Source organism: Carcharodon carcharias, assembly GCF_017639515.1.
Source record: "Carcharodon carcharias isolate sCarCar2 chromosome 27 unlocalized genomic scaffold, sCarCar2.pri SUPER_27_unloc_1, whole genome shotgun sequence".
Lineage (NCBI taxonomy): Eukaryota > Metazoa > Chordata > Chondrichthyes > Lamniformes > Lamnidae > Carcharodon > Carcharodon carcharias.
In genome coordinates this window covers 1,251,101-1,277,092 of record NW_024470624.1, presented here as the reverse complement: position 1 = coordinate 1,277,092, position 25,992 = coordinate 1,251,101, and the positions used below count along the sequence as shown (strand labels likewise).

At 44.4% G+C, this 25,992-nt stretch overlaps 1 protein-coding gene across 1 annotated transcript in view; it reads left to right on the top strand.

Moving 5' to 3' along the window:
• The window catches only part of LOC121273728 (gastrula zinc finger protein XlCGF26.1-like), a 52,506-nt gene extending 30,083 nt beyond the window's left edge, over positions 1 to 22,423 (top strand). The window contains exon 4 of the mRNA XM_041180890.1: positions 21,776 to 22,423. Within this exon, the coding sequence (XP_041036824.1) occupies positions 21,776 to 22,384 (609 nt within the window). The 3' untranslated portion in view covers positions 22,385 to 22,423. The remainder of the gene's footprint in view (positions 1 to 21,775) is intronic.
• Positions 22,424 to 25,992: the final 3,569 nt, after the last annotated feature.

Here is a 25,992-nt window from a genome sequence, read left to right as displayed (position 1 = left end):
GTTTGAGAAAAAAAATTTTCACCCAGAGGGTGGTTGGAATCTGGAACACACTGGCTGAGGGGGTGGTAGAGGCAGGAATCCTTCACAATATTTAAGAAGTATTTAGATGAGCACTTGAAATGCCATAGCATACAGGGCTACGGGCCAAGTGCTGGTAAATGGGATCAGATTAGATAGGGGCTTGATAGCCGGCATGGACACAATGGGCCGAAGGGCCTGTGTCTGTACTGTATAACTCTATGACTCTAATATTCTACCTTTGTATTCTTCCCACTAAAATGAACAATCTCACATTTCACACATTATACTCCATCTGCCAATTTTACTCCCATTCACTCCACCTACCACTATCTCTTTGCAGACTCTTTCGGTCCTCCTCACAACTTGCTTTCCTACCTATTGTTGCATCATCAGCAATTTTGACTACAATACAGTCAGTTCCTTCATCCAAGTCATTAATATGTATTGTAAATAGTTGAGGCCCCAGTACTGATCCCTGCAGGACTCCACTGCTTACATGTTGCTAACCTCAAAGTGACCCATTTACCCTAACTCTCTGTTTCCTGTTAGTTTGCCAATCTTCTATCCATGCTAATATATCGCCCCAACACCATGAGCTCTTATCTTGTGCAGTAACCTTTTATGTGGCCCCTTAGAGAATGCCTTTTGAAAATCCAAATGTGTGGCATCTACTGGTTCCCCAATAACAGATGTTAGACTGACTGGTCTATAGTTTCCTGCTCTCTGTCTCCCTCCTTTCTCAAATGGCTGTGTTACATTTGTGGTTTTCCAATCCACTGGGACCTTTCCAGAATCTTGGGAATTTTCGAAGCTGACAAACAATGTATCCACTATCTCTGCAGACACTTCCTTTAAGAGCTAAGGAATCAGGTCCCAGAGACTTGTCAGCCATTAGTCCCATTAGTTTTCCTGGGACTTTTGCTCAAGAGATCATGATTGTTTTAAGTTTTTCCTTCTTTTGTTCCCTGCTTTTCTACTATTCTTGGGATACTCTTTGTGTCTTCCACTATGAAGACAGATACAAAAGACACGTTCAAAGCCTCTGCAATTCCCATCTTTCAGACTATTAATTTCCCAGTTTCATCCTCTAAGGGATCAAGGCTCACTTTCACTATTCTTTCCCTCTTATATACTTCGAGAAGATTTTACCATCTATAGTTATATTTCTTGCTAGTTGTCAGTCATACTCCAGTTCTGTCTCTTTTTTTGTTCATGATGCTTTGCTGGTGTCTAAGATTTTTCCAAACTTCTGGCCCATTAATAATCTTTGCAGCATTGAAAATCATCAACCAGGCTGCTAGTCTTAAATAGATGTCTGTGCCAATAATAATGGGCTAAGTGTAATATGCAGTACAGGATTACTTGGAAAGAGATATAGGTGGGATATGAGGAAGAACAGTATTTCGGCAGCAGGTGGTCATGTCCTGGAACTCACTGCCTCTGAGGCTGGTGGAAGTGGAAACAATCAATAATTTCAAAATAAAATTGGTTGATTACCTGAAGGAAATAAACTTGCAGGGGAACGGGGATAGAGAGCGGGATTGGGACAGTCTGGATTGCTCCACAGAGAGTCAGCAAGGACTCGTGTTGCTGAATGGACTCCGTCTGTGCCTTAATGACTCTTTGACTGGAAATATATAATGTGCCTACAGTACTATATTACAAAACTAGAAATAATAAATTAACTTTATTACAGAGCCATAAATAATCTATTTAATATTGACCATACTAGACATATCTCTGTCCTAAGATAAAAGCAAAATACTGCGGATGGTGGAAATCTGAACCACAAACAAAAATAGCTGGGAAAACTCAGCAGGTCTAACAGCATCTGTGGAGAGGAAGACAGAGTTAACATTTCGAGTCCTTATGACTCTTCATCAGATCATCTTCATCATCAGATATCTCTGTCCTATATTAATTTGCTGTCCCCTTAAATGTCAGCCATCTCCTGGGAAAACCACCCCTTTAATTGTGAACATTAGGAAAGAGACCATCCTTTTAGCCAGACAAATAAATGTGTCAAGCTGAGGGAGCAAAGGATGTCATGTCTTTAAGAGAGAGAGACCTGGGCCAACCTTTCCAGAGTCTGCACCCTCCCTGGATTCACTTCCTTTCCCTTCAGTTCCTGCAAGTCAACAATTTCCCTCCAGAATGAGAAAAGAAATGGAAAGGGGGGGGAAAGAAAGTGTTTTACTCGCAGATGTTGGACACAGGAGCAAGTTTTCGTCTGCGTGAAGCTCAATCTTCATTCTCACAAAGCCCGCGCTCTGATTGGCTGGAGGACCAGAGTCCTTCCTGTCCTCAAACTCTTCCTATTGGTCGGTCCCTCATCATGACGAGAAGGGGCGGGCTCACTCCCCGCACATGCGCAGCTTCCCCTCTCCCAAGATGTTCTCCGAGCGTCTTCTCGCTCTGACCGAAGTCGTCAGCCGGTTGCCAGGAAAACTTGGCTCGAGGTGGTGGAGGGGGAAGGGGAACAATGGGTGGGGGCGGGGCTCCCGTGTCCGCGCGCCTGGCCTGCAGACTGGACCCGAGGACATCACCGCTGAGCAGAGTGATTCCTATTGGCTGATTCAGGCAGGGTTCCATCGTGGACATCACAATGCGAATGTTGGACAATGAGCTTCAGACTGGAACTTCCTCCTCTGAGCAACATCTGTGAGGAAATCAATATTTCCCCCTTTCTATTTCATTTCTCATTCTGGGGGCTAAATGTTTGGGATGGAGAGGAAGGAATGTTCCCAAGTAACTAGAATTATCTATTCTGAATTTCTATCCTTACTGACAGCGACGACTTTGTAAATTCCTTTTACAGGATATTAGGGGAAGTTTTGCAGACAGAAATCTCAAACCAAACTTCAACATCTAACAGGGTTATGAATCTAGTTTTCCCTTCAGTTCCTCCCTAAGAGTTCCCTTCTCATTTGAAATCTTGATGGTTCATTCACTTTCTTTAGGGACCAACCCGAAGGTATGCCACAGCCCTCTGGAATTTACTTTGATTTCTCCCCAGTTTCCCAGACTGGCACTCAGACTTCCAGATTCTTTCCCTCTGTGAGGATTCCACTGCCTTCTTGAGCTGACATTGGACAGACCAACTGCTTTTTCCCAGTCGGCTCCCAAAGCTTCGTCACAGCCCTGTCCAAGCTAACGGTTGAAGCTGATTGCCTTCTGCCACAAGGCCAACTGCTTTTCACCATTGTTACAATCACAGCTGATGTTAACTGCTGCACAAACCAAATCCCAGAGGGAAACTTGGCTTACAGGCCATACACTTTTTATGTATTCTGAAAATTAGAAAGTAAACATACTGATCACAGCAGCAACAAGTCCAGTAAGAGATTTGGGATTTTAAAAATTAAAAGTAAAAGCTTTATTAACAAGAATAAACAAAACTTATGCACACAAGATTACAGTTGCACAGTTAAAATTAGTCTACAACACAATCCCCCAAAAGACTCCCTACTTGGTCAGACCCACAAGTAAACACCTTCCAGGCAACACTCACTTATAGATGCTGAACTATAAAAATCCAGTAATATTACCCAAGGCAAACTGCTGTAACTTTCATAAAAGCATACCACATGACCTGTAACTCGCTTCCACTCTGCTGTGGAAATCCAAGCCTTCAGAACAGGACTGTTTGTTGCAGCCCAAGACTTCTCTGGTTTGACTGGATGCTGATTCAAACTACCTCTTCCTCCAGCCTAAAGCTACAGCTAACAGCTCTCAGGTCAGCTCCAGCTGCAGCTGCAGTAACTCTAAAATATCTTTTCCCCCCACTTTCACCTCATGTTCCATTGTTCTCACACCTCTTTGAACCTCAAATCCTTCCAAATATAAAATCTTTTGTGTTTCTATTTTTTCCTCTGCTTTCGGGTCAATACAATGTCATATACCCTCTTCTGTTTACCTATGGAACTCCTGCAATATATAAACATGTTTCTTTGCACCTCTGACTTCCCTTTGATATTCAAACAAACTCAATTTATCTAATAATGCAAATGTTAGATCCAACCTATTCACTTGTAGCTCAAATCTAACACCTTTATCTTTTCATGTTTTAAACCCCCCCCGCCGACAACCTGTCTTCTATTAAATTTTGCCCAGCTAAATTAAATTATCTACACACACACAGAGACACCCAAACACACACAAAGACACACAGGCACCCAGCCTTCTTCCCAGAATAACACAATATTCCACAAAAATACATATATTTTTTAAAAACTCCATTCCTCACACCATTCGGACCACTGGAGATTTCCTCCTCTGGCTTAAAGCTGGGCAAATCGTCCCACTTATTTTTCCCTCATACGAAGTGAAGTGAGCTGTAGCCAGGACAAAATTAAATCTGTAACTGTCTTCTCTGAGAAACAGGCAAATAAATTAAACAAAAGAAACTTCTAACCTGTACAGCCCATCTCCGTGGCAACGCAGCATGCTTTGAGAAGTTCCAAACAGAAAAGCAAATAAATATATTTTACCTTTAAAACACCCTTTGATATTATGATCCATGTCAAATATGAACCAATATATTCGCAACAAGATTGAAAGAGCTCTGTCCGGTGCAGTCAGCCGGTTGCCTGGAAACCTCGGCTCGAGAAGGTGGAGGGGGAAGGGGAACAATGGGTGGGGGCGGGGGCTCCCGTTTCCGCGCGCCTGGCCTGGACGTCACCGCGGAGCAGAGTGATTCCTATTGGCTGATTCAGGCAGGGTTCTATTGTGGAGGTCACAAAGCGGAAATTGGACGATGAGTTTCAGACTAAAAATTCTTCCTGTGTCCAACATCTGTGAGTAAAACACTTTCTTTTCTCTCCCTTTCCATTTCTTTTCTCATTCTGGGGGCAAATTGTTGACTTGCAGGAACTGAAGGGAAAGGAAGTGAATCCAGGGAGGGTGCAGACTCTGGAAAGGTTGGCCCAGGTCTCTCTCTCTCTCTTAAAGACATTGACATCCTTTGCTATCTCAGCTTGACACATTTATTTGTCTGGCTAAAAGGATGGTCTCTTTCCTAATGTTCACCATTAAAGGGGTGGTTTCCCCACGAGATGGCTGACATTTAATGGGACAATATCAGGGTGTTTAACTGTCCTGTATTTTAAGGGATTGCTCCTTATTTTACCTTTTGTCCCGTATGTCTAGGACAGCCTGTGGTAAACTGATCCCGGGAGTCTTCAGCGTGAGTTTGAGTGATTCGAGTGAGACGGCAAGTGAGCAAGTCGGCCAGCAGAGGGATGATGATGCTATGACTGGACAAGATAAGTTGTAAGTTTTAGTTGATTTTAACCCCCACCCCTCCCACTATGATTGTATCAGGACCCCTCCTACCCACCCCCTCTCTCATATTGAAACCTAGCCCCCCCTCAAATTGATCTCATGGTCACAAGCATCCCACCCCCACGCATGCCTCCAGCCCCACATCTGAAGAGTCCCTTATTTTATTTCATCAGAATTCTGTGCCCTGGAGAACACAGTACTAGAGGGCAAAGATATGTCTAATGTTGTGATAGGGATGTTATGACGTGGCGGATGATGTGTGCAAGGTGGACCAAATCCACAAGGGAAACTTGGCCATGCTATCACAACAATTTTGCAATTTCTGTTTATTACGAGAAGACTTGTGCACTGAATTCAGAAACAAGGAGTCCACTAAGACCTTTAGAAATTTAAAAAATGAAATTAAAATATTTATTAACAGAATAAAAAGATTTCGAACACACACGTAAGACCACAATTACTTAATACTATAACAAGTCCTCAAATTCCTAATTGACCTGACTCTAAATTACACACCCCCTTTAATGCAACAATCCAAAATAGATTTTAAATTTAAAAAAGTCAGCAATTTACCACAGTACACACTTGACAGTGGACTTCCAAAAGCTTGTCTCCAATTTTAGTCACTGGACACAGTAGACTTATGTACAAATGGGTGGAGGCTTCCTGAAGGCTGTTTCACACACTCCTGCTAGATTTCACATGGCCCCCCAACATAACATCCATTTTCCTTTATATATGTTTCTCTCTCTTTAATATGTAAATTCCATTGTTCCATAGGTCTTTGGAACTTTACCTTTCCGATACTATAAGCATTTTTAATGTTGCCAATATTGTCAGTAACCTTTGGGAAAAATAAACATACTGGTTAGCCTTGCTTATCTGGCTCATTGTAAAAAGCCTAACATCCCTTTGAATTTCAAGCAACCCTTCATTTATCTAAAAATGCAAATTCCCTTCACACCTTACATGCTAAGACCACATCAATGTTTATAAATTAGTATTTCAAGTACATTTCTACACCTAACTTCTTTTGATAATTTCAATCTTGCAGTCTCCCTGACTCCAAATGTAATTAAATCACACAGAACCATCCACACTCACACCCCTAAACCTCCTTGACAATAAATCAGAATAATAGTGTGAAAATGGTCATACTTTCATAATGGGGGACACTTTAGATATATTATTTTTAGTTTTGTACTAAAATTAATTTGATATCCTTCTAGTCTTATAGGACAGTACTGTAGTTACCTAATATATTTCCAGTGATAGAGTCATTATGACACAAGAGTCCATTTGACAACTCAAGTCCATACTGACTCTCTGTAGAGTGATCCAGGCAGTCCCAGTCCTATTTCCTTCAAGTGTCAATTCAATTTCATTCTGAAATTATTGATTGCCTCTGAAACCACCACTCTCATCGACAGTGGGTTTCAGGTCATCACCACAGGCTGTTGAAATAAAGTTCTTCCCCACTACACCATCTATATCTTATCATGTAATAGAGAACTGTGTATTACACACATTTTTAGTGCAGTACTATTGGGAGTATATTAGATACAGCAGAGTGAGAATGGAGTGAGAGTGTGTGGCATGGAGATTTACTGCTTTTGGGGAATGAGAGAGGAAAGAATGTTCATTAGAAATTAGAATTGTCCGTTCTGAATTTTTATCCTGTACTGACAATAATGACTGACATAGAGTGGAATCGAGTCAGGAGGTATATATCTGTAATGTTTCACTCAGTGAATAAATCTATACCAAGTAAAGCTTGGCTCCGGTTTCTTCCTTCACCATCAGGCTGTTAGGATTATATCATGGTAACAGAGAATGCTTGTCTAATGCTGAAGGTTGGAAACTAAAGGAAAATTAAATTTCAGACAGAAACTTATAACCTGAGTAGTTTTTGTGAGAAATGGCTGAAAGCAAGTGGAAATTGTCCGGGTCTGATTACCCGCCGATGTTCTCGGAGTCTGAGCCAGACGACCAGTGGAAGAATGAAGGGGATATATGGACATGGGTTATGTCCCAACCAAGGAGGAAACAAAGCCTGGTCTTGGCATTGTCACTTAACCAACAAAAATAAAATCAGAAGCAAAGTATTTAGTGAGCTGGATGCCTGTCAGTTGGATACTGATGAAGGTTTGGATCTTCTATTCGGGTTCATTGATCAGATTTACAAGAAAGATGATCTGTTGGATGCCTATGAAGCATAGTTGGACTTCGATAGGTTTCAAATGAGGGTGAAAACATCTTTAGCAGATCTGGATATCTCAATAAAAGACAGGATTGGAACAGCACTGACAGGTGAATGAACCCCAGGGATGACCGGGGACCAATTTACAGGTGTTTCAGGTCTGACTCAAAATATCATTATGTGATGAGCTGCCCAAAGTGGAAAATCGGGGTCTTCGAAGTGACACATGATACAGAGAATTCTGAGGCTGAAGATGATGATAATGATCACTTTGAAGGAATTGTACTAGTCACGAGTAGCTTTGGTCCAGTGATGAGTATCTTAGTCACAGGCTCATTCAACTGTGCTGTGTTAGACAGTGGCTGCACCTCGACAGTATGTGGATTAGAATGGTGAAAATGTTACCCAGATTCACCTCGTACTGAGGATCGACACAAGGTGAAGGAGTATGAAAGTTCTGGTTTGGTGATGTCAACACATTGAAGTCACTAAAAAGAGTGGGGATTCCCTGCAAAATACCTGGAGTCAGCCTCTTTATCAGTGTTAACTGTTAGACTTTACCTGGATGACACATATGTGTAATTAATAAGGCTTATATTACCAAATTGTACTGTATGTAAGCTTAACAATGAACAGTCTTCAATTGCCTGTCTCTTTAAGTTCCATATACTGTAATGTAGCTTTAAGGAAAAAAAACTGGTGTTAAGGTCAGGAAGGGGTCAGAGCACCAGGTGTTCCAGGACACCCTCATTAGATACAAGTTATAGTTCACATTTAGAAGGGACTCCAAGCTGATTGGCTCAATTTGTCGTTGGAAAATGAGGAACACTTTTGCCATTGGTCAAGAATCAGGAATATTTGTTTAAGAAGTTGTTCATTTTGTTGAACAGCTGCACCAACATGGGTTAAATGTAACAAAGTTACCTTCAAAAAGGTCCATTTGGTACCTCGAGTCCATGCTGACTCTCTGTAGAGCAATCCAGTCAGTCCCATTCCCCCTCTATATCCCCGTATCCCTGTAGGTTTATTGCCTTCAAGTGCCCATCCAATTTTCTTTTGAAATCGTTCATCATCTCTGATTGCACCACCTCATAGGCAGCGAGTTCCAGGTCATTCTCACTCGCTGTGTAAAAAAAACTTCTTCCTCACATCCCCCCCACATCTCTCACTTAAAACCTTCAACCTGTGTCCCCTCGTCCTTGGTGGGAACAGCTTTTGGGCCTGTTGTAAGATGACAATTGGTCAGTTTGGTTCCTAGATTAATTTAATTGGATCCCCAATTACTTCCACCACCTTCCCTCATTACCTTCGACAGGTATACCACAGAACTGTTTGACACTATCTCTTTATCTGATTCTCTACCATCTCTTATTCATACAGTTTCAAATGTTGAGGCTAATCAGAGCTTGAAGGTCTCTCTTGCCAGTACATTTATCATCATTGCACATTCTTTACATATGCAGCAATTAAGGCTTTACATGTTCACAGCAAATAAAATTCAATCTTTTACTATAACTACGAATTCATTATTATTCAATCTTTGTTACTGTTTGTTAATTAGAACAGTAATTGTGGAAAAAAGAGACGTTGAAGTTTTTCATCTTGCACTCAGCGGAACATTCGCAAAATTATCAAATATGAAGGGAACAACAATTTATACTTCATGAGAGGAGTGTGCTGATCGGTTGGCAAATGGACTCTGATTGGTGGATGCATTGCCATGGAGAATGCACCATTTGACTGATGACTCGTGTCATTCTCATAAATCCTCACTCCAGCCTCGAGGCTCAATGGAACAGAGACAAATGCATTTATTTCAGATCTACCTATAGTGGTAGGAAAAACACTATTTACTATCCAGGATAAAATAAATGTGCTTCATCAGCTTTTGTGGATCATTTCATTGGAAATATGCACTCCCGGGCTGAAGGAGCATCAGCCCACTGGAAGCAAAGTCGTGAGACCGGCCAGTCCAGCAGAAAGAAACCCTCCAACCCTCCCACTTCACCAAGTGTCAGAATGAACATGGTTCAGTCCTGGATGTGATTAACAGCAGCAATCACAGCAGAATCCAACCCCTGTATTCACTTGTGAACTCGCTGGGGTGTCAGCAGGTGTGGTGACTGAGAGAATCCGTTCCCACACTCAGAGCAGGTGAATGGCTTTGCCCCAGTGTGAGCTCACTGGTGTTTCCGCAGGCTCGAGAACTGACTGAATCCCTTCCTACACTCAGGGCAGGCGAATGGTCTCTCTCCACTGTGAGCTCGCTGGTGTCTCAGCAGGTTGGATGAATCAGTGAATCCCTTTCCACACTCAGAGCAGGTAAATGGTCTCTCTCCACTGTGAGCTTGCTGGTGTCTCAGCAGGTTGGATAAGTGATTGAATCGCTTTCCACACAAAGAGCAGGTGAGCAGCTTCTCCCCAATGTGAACACGCTGGTGCATCACCAGGTTGCAAGACTGAGTGGATCTATTCCCACACACAGAGCAGGTGAATGGCCTCTCCCCCATGTGAACTCGCTGGTGTGTCAGCAGGTGGGATGTATGACTGAATCCCTTGCCACACTCCAAGCAGGCGAATGGCTTCTCCTTGGTGTGAATCCGCTGGTGTGTCAACAGGTGGGATGAATCCCTGAATCCCTTCCCACACTTGGAGCAGGTGAACAACCTCTCCCTGGTGTGAATATGCTGGTGTTTCTGAAGGGTGGATGAATCAGTGAATCCCTTCCCACACATGGAGCAAGTGAATGGCCTCTCCCCAGTGTGAATGAGTCAATGAGTTTCCAGCGCAGACGGGAACCGGAAACCCTTCCCAAAGTACCCACATTTCCACAGCTTCTCCATAATACAGGCATCCTTGTGACTCTCCAGGTTTGATGATCAGTAGAAGCCTCGTCCTCACACAGAACATGTGCACAGCCTCACCCCGCTGTGAATAGTGTGATGTACTTTCAGGCTGTGTAACTGGTTAAAGTTCTTTGCACACTCATTTCACTGGAACACTCTCACTCGGGTGTGTGTGTCTCGGTGTTTGCCCAGTCACACCGATGATGAAAACCTTTTGAAGCAGCCAGAACAGACATACATTTCTCCTTCCAGATTCAACGGCCAATGATATTCAGGTCCCGACGAATTGGTTGACTCTGTCAGATCTTGACACAATGTTTGGTTTGAGATGTCAGGCTGAAGGTCCTCCCCTGCTAATATCCTATAAAAAGTGTTTACTAAAAGTCAGGACAGGATAGAAATTCAGAACCGACAATTCTAGTTTCTATGGAACATTCATCCCTCACTTGTTCCCAACATCTGTAAATCTCCATCCCACACACTCTCCCTCCATTCTCACACTGCTGTATTTAATATTCTCCCTCCCAATTGTCCAGAAGGGGCAAATTCATGCTGATCAACAGATGCAAACTCATTGCTTCCTGTCCATAATGTGAAAGTCGTCATATAAGTTTATTTCGTGATCAGAGATATCGGGAAAATCTGAAGAAGGTTTTTTTTAGGCAGTGATTTTTCATGCTCAGGAACTTGCTGCCTCCAGGGGTGGTGGAAGTGGAGGTGATTCATGATTTTAAAAGGAAATTGGATGGGCACTTGAAGGAAATAAACTTGCAGGGGAACGGGGATTTGGAGGGGGAATGGTACTGACTGGATTGCTCTACAGCGTCAGCATGGACTCCAATTGCTAAGTGGGCTCTTCTGTATTGTAATAACTCCATCTCTGTTACTAAAGAATCATAAATAACATACACTAGACATATCTCTGTCCTATATTAATTTACTGTCCCCTCAAATGTCAGCCATCTCCTGGGGAGACCACCCCTTTAATTGTGGACATTAGGAAAGGGACCATCCTTTTAGCCAGACAAATAAATGTGTCAAGCTGAGGGAGCAAAGGATGTCAATATCTTTAAGAGAGAGAGAGAGACCTGGGCCAACCTTTCCAGAGTCTGCACCCTCCCTGGATTCACTTCCTTTCCCTTCAGTTCCTGCAAGTCAACAATTTCCCCCCAGAATGAGGAAAGAAATGGAAAGGGGGAGAATAGAAAGTGTTTTACTCACAGATGTTGGACACAGGAGGAGGTTTTAGTCTCTTCATTTGCACAAAGCCAGCGCTCTGATTGGCTGGAGGACAAGAGTCCTTCCGGTGCTCCAGACTTCCCATTGGTCAATCCCTCACCTGAAGACAATGAGAGGCGTAACCCCACATGGGACGGACTTTGCCCCCACCCAAAACAAAAAATAAAAAATACCTGGAAAAACTCAGCAGATCTGGCAGCATCGGCGGAGAAGAGTACAGTTGACGTTTTGAGTCCTCATGACCCTTCAACAGAACTAAGTAAAAATAGGAGAGGGGTGAAATATAAGCTGGTTTAATGAGTTGGGGGGTGGGGGGGGGTGGTTGTAGGGACAAGCAAGCAGTGATAGAAGGAGATAACCAAAAGATGTCACAGACAAAAGAACAAAGAGGTGTTGAAGGTGGTGATATTATCTAAAAGAATGTGCTAATTAAGAATGGATAGCAGGACAAGCAAGGTAAATCTAGTGGGGGTGGGGTGAAATAAGACTAAAAGGGCATAAAAGGTTTAGATAAATGATCGGTGGAATACATTAAAAATTATGGAAATAGGTGGGAAAAGAAAAATCTATATAAATTATTGGAAAAAACGAGGAGGAGGGGGAAGAAACAGAAAGGGGGTGGGGATGGAGGAGGGAGTTTAAGATCTAAAATTGTTGAACTCAATATTCAGTCCGGAAGGCTGTAAAGTGCCTAGTCGGAAGATGAGGTGCTGTTCCTCCAGTTTGCGTTGAGCTTCACTAGAACAATGCAGCAAGCCAAGGACAGACATGTAGGCAAGAGAGCAGGGTGGACCATGAACCACCACTGAACATCAAGCCATTGTTTCCAGGACTGTCACTGACCTCATTTCCTCTGGAGATCTTCCTTCCACAGCTTCCAATCTGATAATCGCCCAACCTCGGACGGCTCGCTTCTACCTCCTACCCAAAATCCACAAACAGGACTGTCCTGGCAGACCGATCATGTCAGCCTGTTCCTGCCTCACAGAACTCATTTCTCGCTATCTTGACTTCCTTCTCTCTCCACTTGTCCAGTCCCTTCCCACCTATATCCGTGATTCCTCTGACACCTTACGTCACATCAACAATTTCCAGTTCCCTGGCCCCAACCGCCTCCTCTTCACCATGTACGACCAATCCCTCTACACCTCCATCCCCCACCAGGATGGTCTGAGGGCTCTCAGCTTCTTGCTCGAACAGAAGACCGAACAATCCCCATTCACCACTACTCTCCTCTGTCTGGCTGAACTTGTTCTCACACTGAACAATTTCTCCTTTAACTCCTCTCACTTCCTCCAAATAAAAGGTGTGGCTATGGGTACCCGTATGGGCCCCAGCTATGCCTGTCTCTTTATGGGGTATGTGGAACATTCCTTGTTGCAGTCCTACTCCAGCCCCCTCCCACAACTCTTTCTCCGATACATTGATGACTACTTCGGTGCTGCTTCATGCTCTCGTCGAGACCTGGAAAATTTTATTAATTTTACTTCCAATCTCCACCCCTCCATCATTTTCACATGGTCCATCTCTGACACTTCCCTTCCTTTCCTTGACCTCTCTGTCTCAATTTCTGGTGATAGACTGTCCACCAATATCCATTACAAGCCTACCGACTTCCACAGCTACCTCAACTACAGCTCCTCACACCCCGCTTCCTGTAAGGACTCCATCCCATCCTCTCAGTTCCTTCACCTCCGTCGCATCTGTTCTGATGATGCTACCTTCAAAAACAGTTCCTCTGACATGTCCTCCTTCTTCCTTAACCGAGGTCTTCCACCCACGGTCGTTGACAGGGCCCTCAACTGTGTCCAGCCCACCTCCCGCACATCCACCCTCACGCCTTCTCCTCCCTCCCAGAAACATGATAGGGTCCCCCTTGTCCTCACTTATCACCCCACCAGCCTCCGCATTCAAAGGATCATCCTCCACCATTTCCACCAACTCCAGCATGATGCCACCACTAAACACATCTTCCCTTCACCCCACCTGGTGGCATTCGGTAGGGATGGTTCCCTCCGTGACACCCTGCTGCACTCCTCCATCACCCCCTACTCCTCAATCCCCCTCCTACAGCACCTCTCCAAGTGAACGCAAGATATGCAACACCTGCCTGTTCACTTCCTCTCTCCTCACCGTCCAAGGGCCCAAACACTCCTTTCAAGTGAAGCAACATTTCACTTGCATTTCCTTCAACTTAGTCTACTGCATTCGTTGCTCCCAATGCGGTTTCATCTACATTGGAGAGACCAAAGCCAGACTAGGCAACCGCTTTGCGGAACACCTTCGGTCTGTCCGCAAGCATAACCCAGACCTCCCTGTCGCTTGCCATTTTAACACTCCACCCTGCTCTCTTGCACACATGCCTGTCCTTGGCTTGCTGCATTGTTCCAGTGAAGCTCAACACAAACTGGAGGAACAGCACCTCGTCTTCTGACTAGGCACTTTACAGCCTTCTGGACTCAATATTGAGTTCAACAATTTTAGATCTTAAACTCCCTCCTCCATCCCCAACCCCTTTCCGTTTCTTCCCCCTCCTCCTCGTTTTTTTCCAATAATTTATATAGATTTTTCTTTTCCCACCTATTTCCATTATTTTTAATGTATTCCACGGATCATTTATCTATACCTTTTATGCCCTTTTAGTCTTACTTCACTCCACTCCCACTGTACCTTGCTTGTCCGCTCTCCATTCTTAATTAGCACATTCTTTTAGATAATATCACCACCTTCAACACCTCTTTGTTCTTTTGTCTGTGACATCTTTTGGTTATCTCCACCTATCACTGCTTGCTTGTCCCAACAACCACCCCCTTCTCTCTCTCCCCCCTCCCCCCTTAAACCAGCTTATATTTCACCCCTTTCCTATTTTTACTTAGTTCTGTTGAAGGGTCATGAGGACTCGAAACGTTAACTGTGCTCTTCTCCGCCGATGCTGCCAGACCTGCTGAGTTTTTCCAGGTAGTTTTTATTTTTTGTTTTGGATTTCCAGCATCCGCAGTTTTTTTGTTTTCCGCTCTGAGCTGTTGTCCAATGGGAAAGGCTGGAAGACGGAACAGACAATGGTCCCCCGGTCAATCAGAGCGCGGGCTTTGCGCAGGTCCCCATCTCACCCCCGCACATGTACATTCATGCCCAAAACCGCACAGACTCATATGCGCAATCCATCGTCTCCCCAGCACATGCGCAGCTTCCCCTCTCCCTTAGACATGTGCAATACCGGGCCGCCCACCCGCGTGGCGGATAGAGCGATATGCGGCCGCCATTACTCCTCCAGAGCCCAGTCTCCAAACTCCTGGGACTGGGATGGAAAGTTGGGGTGGTGGGTGGGGGGGGGGGGCGCAGTGACCCCGCCCTGACACAAAGTACATGAGGGTAGTCACTGGATTTGATTGTGACGCCCCCTTAGCAAAACAGTTTGTTAACTTCAGGTGTTAAGATTCAGACACCTGGGTGACATATTGGGGAGGGCAATAGGTGAGTGTGAAACTGAACCCTAGAGTCAGTACCTTCAGGGGAGGAGAATTGGTGAAAAAGCTGGAGGAGGAAAGTTGCATGATTTAGTGTTTCAATAATAGGGTGCAGGTAGCCTGTGATCACCATCTCCTTATTTTTTTTTATTTGTTCCAGATGGATTAAAAGTTTTCATTTAATACCTCAACCTTGGCCCCTTCATCCATGTGTTAATTTCCTTTTAGGTCCCTAATTGGACCTATTCCACTTTAACACCTTTTTCCTATTTATATGTCAATAGAAGACTTTGGGATTCCCCTTTATGTTGGCTGTCAGTCTTTTCTCATAATCCCTCTTCGCTTCTCTACTATGTTTTTTCACCTCCCCTCTGAACCGCCTGTATCCCTCTTGGTTCACAATTGTATTTTCTACCTGACCCCTGTCATAAGCGCACTTTGTCTTCTTGATCTTCATTTCACTCTCCTTCTTCATCCAGGGAGCTCTGGATTTGTTTGCCCTACCTTCTCTTTTGATGAAATATACCTTGACTGTGCCCAAACCAATTTTGTGAAGGTCGCCCATTGTTCAACTCTCTCTGGCCCAACTCGGCTCTTGTCCAGTTAATAATTCTTACTGTGGATTGCCTATCGTCCTTTTCTATCATCATCCTAAAACATACAATACAATGATCACAGTCTCATAAATTAAAAAAAAATCATTTATGGGATGTGGGTGTCACTGGCTAGGCCAACATTTATTGCCATTTCCTAATTACACTTATTCAGAGGGCTTTTAAAAGTCAGCCATATTGCTGTGGGTTTGGAGTCACGTGTCAGCTAGATCATGTAAGGACAGCAGATTTCCTTCCCTAAAGGGCATTAGTGAAGCAAATTGTTTTTTTACGAAAATTGACAATGGTTTCATAATCATCATGAGACTTTTTAATTCCAGATTTTTATTGAATTCAAATTCCACCATTTGCTGTACTGGGATTTGAACCTGGGTCCTTAGAACATTACCTTTGGTGCCTGTATCACTAGTCCAGCAACAATACCACTATGCTATTGCCTCCCCAAAAAATGCTTCCCAACTGACATTTAAGCTATTCCCTGGTTCATTCCCCAGGGCACTGCCTTGATCAACCAGAGTCTGGTTTGCATTTAAACAAAGGTTTGGCAGTAAATCGTTTCCGAGATCATTGTGCATGGCAATGCCTCTACCAATTAGAGTCTACTTGTCAACCAATCAGCACTCTCTTCCCATGCAATATAAATTGTTGTTCCATTTACAATTGGTATTCTTGCAAATTGTCCTGATGAGTGCAAGACAAAAAGTATTGACATCATGTCACTTTCTTCAACAATACTCAGGTTCTGTGCTATCAAATGACTATTCTTACTGGATTACTTGATTATAGCTACATGGGGATGTGAGGAGAAGCTTTATTTAGACCATGAGTTGTGATGATCTGAAACTCGCTGCCGATGAGGATGGTGTTAGCGGAGACAATCAATGATTTCAAAGTGAAATTGGATGGCCATTTGAAGGGAATAAACTTTCAGGGCAATGGGCATACAGAGGGGGAATGGTACTGATTGGATTACTCTACAGAGTTGGCAAGGACTCAAGTTACCAAATAGACTCCTGTGCCTTTGTGACTCTATGATTGGAAATATATACAGCACTATATTACAAGATTAGGAATAAAATACATGTTCTTAGAGAACTATAAATAATATGTAGCATTATAATAACACTAGACCATACTATATCCTATATTGCTATGTCACCTGAATGTCAGCCATCTCCTGGAGAAACCACCCCTTTAATTGTGAACATTAGGAAAGAGACCATCCTTTTGGCCAGACAAATAAATGTGTCAAGCTGAGGGAGCAAAGGATATCAGTGTCTTTAAGAGAGAGAGAGAGAGAGAGAGACCTGGGCCAACCTTTCCAGAGTCTCCATCCTCCCTGGATTCACTTCCTTTCCCCTCAGTTGTTGCAAGTCAACAATTTACCCCCAGAATGAGAAAATAAATGGAAAGGGGCGGGTGGGTGAGGGGGGGGCGGCGGTGTGGGTAAGAAGTTGTTTTATTCGCAGACACTGGACTCAGGAGGAAGTTTTAGTCTGTGTGAAGCTCAACCTTCATTCAGAGAGAGAGGAGCAGCAGCAGCAGCTTTGCTGGGCAGCAATGAGCAGGTGAACAAACTCATTGTCCAACTTCTGCATTCAGACAATGGGGGAAGCTCTGATTGGCTGGAGGACCAGAGTCCTTTCGGTCCTCCAATTGTTCCCATTGGTCAATCTGCCACATGAAGCTAATGAGGGAGCGGAATCCCATGTGGATTTTGTTTCAGTGACAAATGTATCAATTTCAAGCTGCATCAGTGTTTGCTTTGAAAATTGTTTGGATTTCTTTCAGACCCCAAGGGGATCAATGTCAGATCCCTGGTATCTGCCCGGGTGCGGCAGTGGGACTGGGAGGACACAAGACTGGGCCACAATGCCACAAGGGCAGAAAGCCAGAGTTCCCGCTCTTCTCAAAGATTCCTCGGCTGGGAGGGGAGGAGTCGGAACATCGACTAGGAATCTGCAAAGCCCACCAGAGTCAACCAGGCGACACTTATTAAGAATGTTTCCCCCATCGCTTCACATCTGAAAGTTCAACTGGCAAATGGTGGAGCCAACTTGCTGCCAGAGCCAGGGTGTGAAGGGTGCACACTGAGAGGCTGTTTCCCCCTGGCTGGGGAATCTAGAACAAGCGGCACAGTCTGAGGATAAGGGGCCGATTATTTCAGACTGAGATGAGTAGAAATTTCTTCTCTCAGAGGTTTGTGAATTTTTGGAATTCTCTTATCCATCTGGTTCACCAGTGCCCTTCAGGGAAGGAAATCTGCCACCCTTACCTGGTCTGACCTACGTGGACCCACAGGGATGTGGTTGACGCTTAACTGCCCTCAGAAATGGCCGAGCAAGACACACAGTTGTACCAAACTGTTACAGAAAACTGGAATCAGATAGACAGCAGTGGTCCTGGAAGGTGGTTCACCACTCTCCTCTCATGGGCAATTAGGGGTGGGCAATAAATGTTGGCCTTGATACTGACGCTCACATTCTGTGAAAAAATAAAAAAAGCTTCCAGTTCTGACTCACTGCCCATGACAAAGAAGAAGAACAAACAGCCAAGCTGTCTCATTCAGTAACTTGAAAACACCCATTATCTGTTCATCTCTTCCTGAGCCTGACTGGCTTCTGCTGTCTCTGTGGAGATTCTCACTGACCGTTTCTGGTCACTTTTTTCCCCAGGCACCAAACTAGAATGTTACCCTCCCGGTCGGGACTGTCAGTGTTTAAAGAGAAATCTGAACACCCAGTGATTCACTGAAAGAGTTACGCCACAAAATGTAATGTTTTTAAACAAAAATAAACTTTATTGTAAAGAAAAATATTGAACAAACTACACACTATGAACTTAACACTGTTTTGTAATTAATTAAGTTGTAAACCCCGTCCTACCTTTGAGCATCATTCCATCAGCTTTTGGCTAAGCGACCCTCCAAAATTTCTTTCAGACCTCACGACTGTGGATTCCTCAACTCAAGCATGAGCCTCACTGCCTTCTTGACTTGACTTTGACCAGACAGACTGCTTCTCCCCAGCCTGCTCCAACTGCATCCTCACAGCTCTTTCCAAACTAACTGCTCAAGCTGACTGGTTCTACCACAAGGCCTTTCATTGCGAGGGTCACTGTAGATTTCATCCTCCAACTCCAAGCTCGACAAATCTTCCAGCTTCTTTTCCACTCACCAACTCCAATTTAGCTGCAAATAAAACAAGAACAAATCTCTGGCTGCTTTCTGTGAGAAACATCCAGATAAATTAAACAAAATAACCTTCTAACCCTCGCACAGCCCATCTTCATGGCAAAGTGGCATGCTTTAGGAGGTTCCAAGCAGAAACGCAAACTAAATACATTTCATTTACCTTCAAAACACCCTCTGTTCCTGTGATCTATATGAAATAAGCAGCTAAATACTCGCAACAAGTCTCAGAGCATCAGCCCACTGGAAGCAAAGTGATGAGAACAGACAGTCCAGCAGAAAGAAACCCTCCATTGCCATCTGCCATAACGAACAATGTGATTAAAAGCAGCAATAACAGAATCCAACCCCTGTAATCACTTGTGAACTTGCTGGTGCTTCCGCAGGTTGGATAATCGATTGAATCCCTTCCCACAATTGGAGCAGAGGAATGGCCTCTCCCCGCTGTGAAGTCGCCGGTGGATAAACAGGCTGGACGACAGAGTGAATCCTTTCCTCACTCGGAGCAGGTGAACGGCTTCTCCCCAGTGTGGACTCGTTGGTGTTGCAGAAGGTTGGATGACTGAATGAATACCTTCCCACACTCCAAGCAGGTGAATGGCCTCTCCCCAGGATGAAGCCACTGGTGTCTCAGTAGATGGGCTGACCGATTGAATCCCTTCCCACACCCGGAGCAGGTGAATGGCCTCTCCTCGGTGTGAAGTTGCTGATGGTATAGCAGGGTGGGCAAATTACTGAATCCCTCGCCACACTGAGAGCAGTTGAACGGCCTGTTGTGAGTGTCCTTGAGTCTCTCCTGCTTTGGCAATCAGTTGAAGCCTCATCCACACACAGAACACATGTACAGTCTCTCCCCGTTGTGAATGGTGCGATGTTTTGTCAGGCTGTGTAACTGGTTAAAGCTCTTTCCAGAGTCAGTGTACTGGAAACACTCTCACTTAGGTGTCACAATGTCTTTAAGAGAGAGAGAGACCTGGGCCAACCTTTCCAGAGTCTGCACCCTCCCTGGATTCAGTTCCTTTCCCTTCAGTTCCTGCAAGTCAACAATTTGCCCCCAGAATGAGAAAAGAAATGGAAACATTGATTTCCTCACAGACGTTGCCCAGAGAAGGAAGTTTTAGTGTGAAGCTGATTGTCCAACTTCCGCATTGTGACGTCCACAATGGAACCCTACCTGAATCAGCCAATAGGAATCACTCTGCTCCGTGGTGATGTCTCGGGTTGCAATATGCAGGTCAGGCGAGTGGACGCGGGAGCCCCGCCCCCCACTCATTATTCCCTCTCCCCCTCCACTTCCTCCTCGAGCCAAGGTTTCCAGGCAACTGGCTCCGGCCAGAGCAAGAAGCCGCTTGGAGAGTTCGAGAGAGGGGAGGCTGCGCATGTGCGGAGGAGCCCGCCCCTTCCCGTCATGCTGAGGGATTGACCAATGGGAATTTGGAGGACCGGAAGGAGTCTGGTCCTCAGCCAATTAAAGCGCGGGCTTTGTGTGAATGAAGATTGAACTTCACACAGACTAAAACTTCCTCCTGTGTCCAACATCTGTGAGTAAAACACTTACTTTTCTCCCCCTTTCCATTTCTTTTCTAGTCTTGTAATAAAGTGCTGTAGCTACATTATATATTTCGAGTCATGGAGTCATTATGGCACAGAAGGACTCCATTCAGCAACGCAAGTCTGTGCCAACTCCCTTTAGAACAATCCAATCTGTCTCATTCACCCTCAATATCTCCATTCTCTTTCCCAGAAGTTTCGTCAAGTGCCCATCCAATTTCATTTTTAAATTATTGACCTTCTCTGCTTCCACCACCCCTTAGGCAGCAAGTTTCAGGTTATGACTGCGTGCTGTCTACATTTTCATTATGTTCTTTCATGGGGTCTGGGTGTCACTGGTTAGGCCAACATTTTAAATGCCCATCCCTAATTGCTCTTGAGAAGGTGGTGGTGAGAGACCTTCTTGAACCGCTGCAGTCCATGAGGTGCAGGTACACGCAACATGCTGTTAGGGAACGATTTCCAGGATTTTGACCTAGAAGCAGTGAAGGAACGGCTGATATATTTCCTAGTCAGGATGGTGAGTGGCTTGGAGGGGAACTTGCAAGTGGTGGTGGTGGTGTTCCCATGCATCTGCTGCCCTTGTCCTACTCGGAGGTAAATAAAGTTCTTCTTCACATTCCCCTTGTATCTTAAGCAAGTGATACAGTGCAGTATATGATACATTTTTCATGCTTTAAAATAGACACATATGTGGTTGACCACCTGCTTTAAGATTTTCAGGTCTCTGTGTCCTGGAGAGGAAGCGGTGAGCATGGATCTATCGATCAGCATGAATCAGGAGAATTGGGAGGGTGTATTTAAGGTACAGCAGAGTGAGAATGGAGGGACAGTGTGTGAGACAAAGATTCACACCTTTTGGGGAATGACAGAAGAAAGAATGTTCCACATGAACTAGAATTCTCAGTTCCAAAATGTTATCCTGTATTGATTTTTACAAACTCTACTTTACAGGCTATCAAAAGGAGAGTGTTTTCAGACAGAAATTTCAGAACAAACATCATGTCAAGATCTGACAGTGTCGCTTGATTCATCAGAATGCGAATACTCTTAAGCTTTGAATCTGGAAAGAGAAATGTTTGCCTGTTCTGTCTGCTTCAAAACTTTTTAACTGGAAAAGCACTGAGACACACACACACCTAAGTGAGAGTGTTCCAGTGCATTGACTGTGGAAAGAGCTTTAACCAGTTAAACAGCCTGAAAAAACATCACAGTGCAGAGAGACTGTCCAAGTATTCCGTGAGTGTTCGAGGCTTCAACTGATGATCAAACTTGAGATTCACAAGGACAACTGCACTATGGAGAAACCGTGGCAATGTGGAGACTGTGGGAAGCGCTATCAAATCCCATCTGAACTGGAAATTCATCATCGCATTCACACTGGGGAGAGGCCTTTCACCTGCTCCGAATGTGGGAAGGGATTCACTCGGTCATCCCAGCTGCTGAAGCACCAGCATGTTCACAACGAGGAGAGACCATTCACCTGCTCTGAGTGTGGGAAAGGATTCACTGGGTCATCCCACCTGCGGACACACCAGCGAGTTCACACTGGGGAGAGGCCATTCACATGTTCTGAGTGCGGGAAGGGATTCACTCAGTCACCCAACCTACTGACACACCAGCGAATTCACACTGGAGAGAGGCCGTTTAGATGTTGTGTGCGTGGGAACAAATTCAGTCAGTTATCCAGCCTGCAGACATACCAGCGATTTCACACTGGGGACAGGCCGTTCACCTGCTCTGAGTGTGGGAAGGGATTCGCTGACACATCGAGTCTGCTGACACACCAGCGACTTCACGCCGGGGAGAGGCCATTCATCTGCTCTGAGCGTGGGAAAGGATTCACTCAGTTATCCCATCTGCAGAAACACCAGAGAATTCACACTGGTGAGCGGCCATTCACCTGCTGTGTGTGTGGGAAGGGATTTGTTCATTTATCCAGCCTGCGGAGATACCAGCGAGTTCGCAAGTGATTCCAGGGGTTGGATTCTGCTGTTATTGCTGCTGTTAATCACATCAAGACTGAACCATGTTCATTCTGACACTTGGTAAAGTGGGAGTGTCGAAGGGTTTCTTTCTGCTGGACTGGCCGGTCTCACGACTTTGCTTCCAGTGATGATCTTTAAGCCTGGGAGTGCACGTTTCCATTGAATTGATCTGCAACAGCAATGAAACACATTTGTTTCATCCTGGATGGTAAACAGTGTTTTTCCTACCACTACAGGTAGATCTAAAATAAATACATTTGTCTCTGTTCCATTGACTCTACAGCACAGGGCCAGGCCAGTCAGCTCAATTGGTCTCTGTCAGTATTTATGCTCCACATGAGCCTCCACCCACCCCTCTTCATCTCCCCCCATCAGCATATCCTTCTATTCCTTTCTCCCTCGTGTATGTATCCAGCTCCCCCTTAAATGTATTCATGCTATTCACATCAACCACTCCCTGTGGGAGCAAGTTCCACATTCTCACTACTCACTGAGTAAAGAGTTTTCTCATGAAATCCCTTTTGGATTATTGATCCCCTTCATAACCTTAAAGACTTTGATCAGGTCACCCTTCAGTCGTTTTTCTAGAGAAAAGCAGCCCCAGCCTTTCCTGAGGGTTAAATGCTCTAAGTTATGGGATTATTCTTGTGAGTCTTTGTTGCCCCTTCTCCAGTGCCTCTATTTTCTTTTTCTAAATGGAGATCACAAATGTTGACAATACTCCCAGTGTAGTCTAATCATGGTTCGAAACAAGTTGAACATAACTTCCCTGCTTTTCAATTCTATCCCTTTAGAATGGAACCCTATATCTGGGCCCCACACTTTAGGAAAGATGTGAAATTCTTATAGAGGAAGCAGAGGAGATTTACAAGAATGGCACCAGGGATGAGGGACTTCAGTTGGTTGGAGAGACTGGAACAGCTGAAATTGTTCTCTTTAGATCAAGAGCCATTAGGACAGAGAAGGAGGCCATTCAGCCCATTGTGTCCATGCCAGCTCTCTGTAGAGCAAACCAGTCCCACTGTCCTATGTTATCCCCATATCCCTGAAAGTTTATTCCCCTCAAGTCTCCACCCAATTTCCATTTGAATTTGTTCATCGTCTCCGCTTGCACCACCCACACAGGCAACGAGTTCCAGTTCATTACCAATCGCTGCATAAAACAGTTCCTCTTCACATCCCCGTTGCATGTCTTACACAAAATCTTAAACCTGTGTCTCCCTCATCCTTGTACCATCAGCGAATGGGAACAGCTTTTCTTTGTCCACCTTATCTAAACCTGTCATAATCTTGTACACTTCTATCAAATCTCCCCTCAACCTCCTGTGCTCGAAGGAAACTGAGCCCAGCCTGATATCTGCAATAAATAACAAATAAATTACGTTAATCTCTGAAATCAAATGGGAATGTTTTATTTCTGTTTTGAAGATATGAGGAAAATATTGTACTGGACAGTAAAGAAATTGGAATAACTCACAGTGGGTGTAGTCTAGTGGAAAGTAACAATCTGGTTTCCACCTACATTCTAGTGAAAGGCAAGAAAATGGAGATCAAATGAATAAGTTGATCGCTGTATCTTGGCGAAATTTGTATCCTTTGCCTCTGAAGTTCTTTAAAAGAAAACCACACTCGGGTCTTCATTCTCTGATTGTTTTATTGTTCTGAAAGGTGTAAAAGAGGCCAAACTTCAGAAATCTGGCAGAGCTGAGAATAGACGACTTGCTATGTGGGAACAGGGAGATGAATAGCTCCCAGAGGACAGAGAAAACAATAGAGCCTTGAATCCTAGATGACACCTGGGTGTCAAGGCCACCATGTTTTCACTGCTTGGCATGGGAATGCTGACTCCCTGTACCGGGGACGGAGCGTGGGAAGCCAATTGTTTGAGAGTTTGATGTGGCTTGGGTGGGTACAGATGGTTCAATGACAGGTGTTGTAATTGGTCTGTTCAAATGTTAGCTTGGTGATGATTGGTTTAAATCAGTCTCCATAGACTTTGTGATGTAAAAAGGTATCAGAAGGGATTCCCTGAGCACAGAGATTTGTAGAGGTTTTACATATTGCATTGACTGGTGCCATGGCATCTGGGGTAGACCAGGGAGCAATAACGTGGAGATGGTGCTTCTACCCAGAGTGTAATGGTAATGCTGCTGCACTTTGATACTACTGCTCAGACATGAGCATGTGTCAGGTCTTATTTATACTGAATAAAATCTAACCACTGTCACCAATAAGGGTTATCACTGTGAATCATTTCAGAGTTTGGGAAAAGGGATAAAGGGTTAATTGACTCTCTGAACCCCATTTTCTAACATCGCTGTGTCAAAAATAAAATCTCATCTCCCCCTCTGGCTCCTTTGTCAATTACCTTAGAGGGACTCACCTTCTGTTAAAGAGCCTGCCAACCCCACTTTCCCTAAAGTGCACAAATCTAATCATGAGAAGCCCAGCAGAATAAAATACTTTTACTAAAAAAAGTTTATTAATGAAACAGAACATGGTTAAAAAAAAATGAAAATTACTTGAAGATTAAAGACAACCAGGGTAAAAGGATGTGCACAATGTTCAGGACCTAAAAGGTTTCTGTTTGGCTCCTCTGTACCCTGTTCTCGTGACTCCTGCTTCGGACACAGGGACACTGAACCCCGGGGGTCGGGTCACCTCCTCCTGGGCCCCTATTGGTTGGAGGCCCATTTCCCAGTCAGTCCTCCAGCACCTTCCTGTCTCTCAGTGCGACACCCATGGCAGTTTCCCAACTGGGTCACAGGCCCCGTTATTCTCAGCTAAATTTAGCCCTCAGCTTGGTCGCCTGGCTGTCATTGACACGAGCAATAGAGAGAAAGGTGCTGGAGGCTCAAATGGTAACTCAAAACTTGTGGCTCTAAACCAACGTTTGTTATTTATACTGGGGTTTTTATTATGAGATTTAAACACCGGAGGCAAAGGGCGGAGGATTTTAAAGGGTAACTTTCTGTTACTAATGTTGTATTGTCTGGATTGTCAGCCATGGCTCAGTGGATCACACTCCCACCTCTGGGTCAGAAGGTTGTTGCTTCAAGTCCCAGCCCAGGGGCCTGAGGACAAAAATCACATCCAAACTTCTGAGTGCCAGCACTGGGGGAGTGCTGCACTGTCAGAGCTGCTGTCCTTTGACCCAACGGCCCTGTCTGCTGCTTCAGGTGGACTTAGAACTTCCCGGAGCCACTATTTTGAAGAAGAGCAGGGGAGTTATCCCCAGTGTCTGGGCGAAAATTTATCAATCACATCACTAAAAACAGATCATCTGATCATGACCACATTGCTGTTCGTGGGATCTTGCTGTGTGTAAATTGGCTGCTGCGTTTCCGAAATTACAACAGTGACTGCACTTCAAAAGTATTTCATTAGCTGTAAGGCACTTTGGAATATATTGTGATCGTGGAAGACACTATATAAATGCAAATTTTTTAATTTTACATTTATATGACATAATCCTGTTATCTGTAACTTAACTGATTTCCGCCATCCCCAACTTGCCATTTAATAAATTCACTTATGGTTCGGACAAGACATTGACTTTTACAACTTCAAGTGGGTGATCAGTCTGTAGAAGA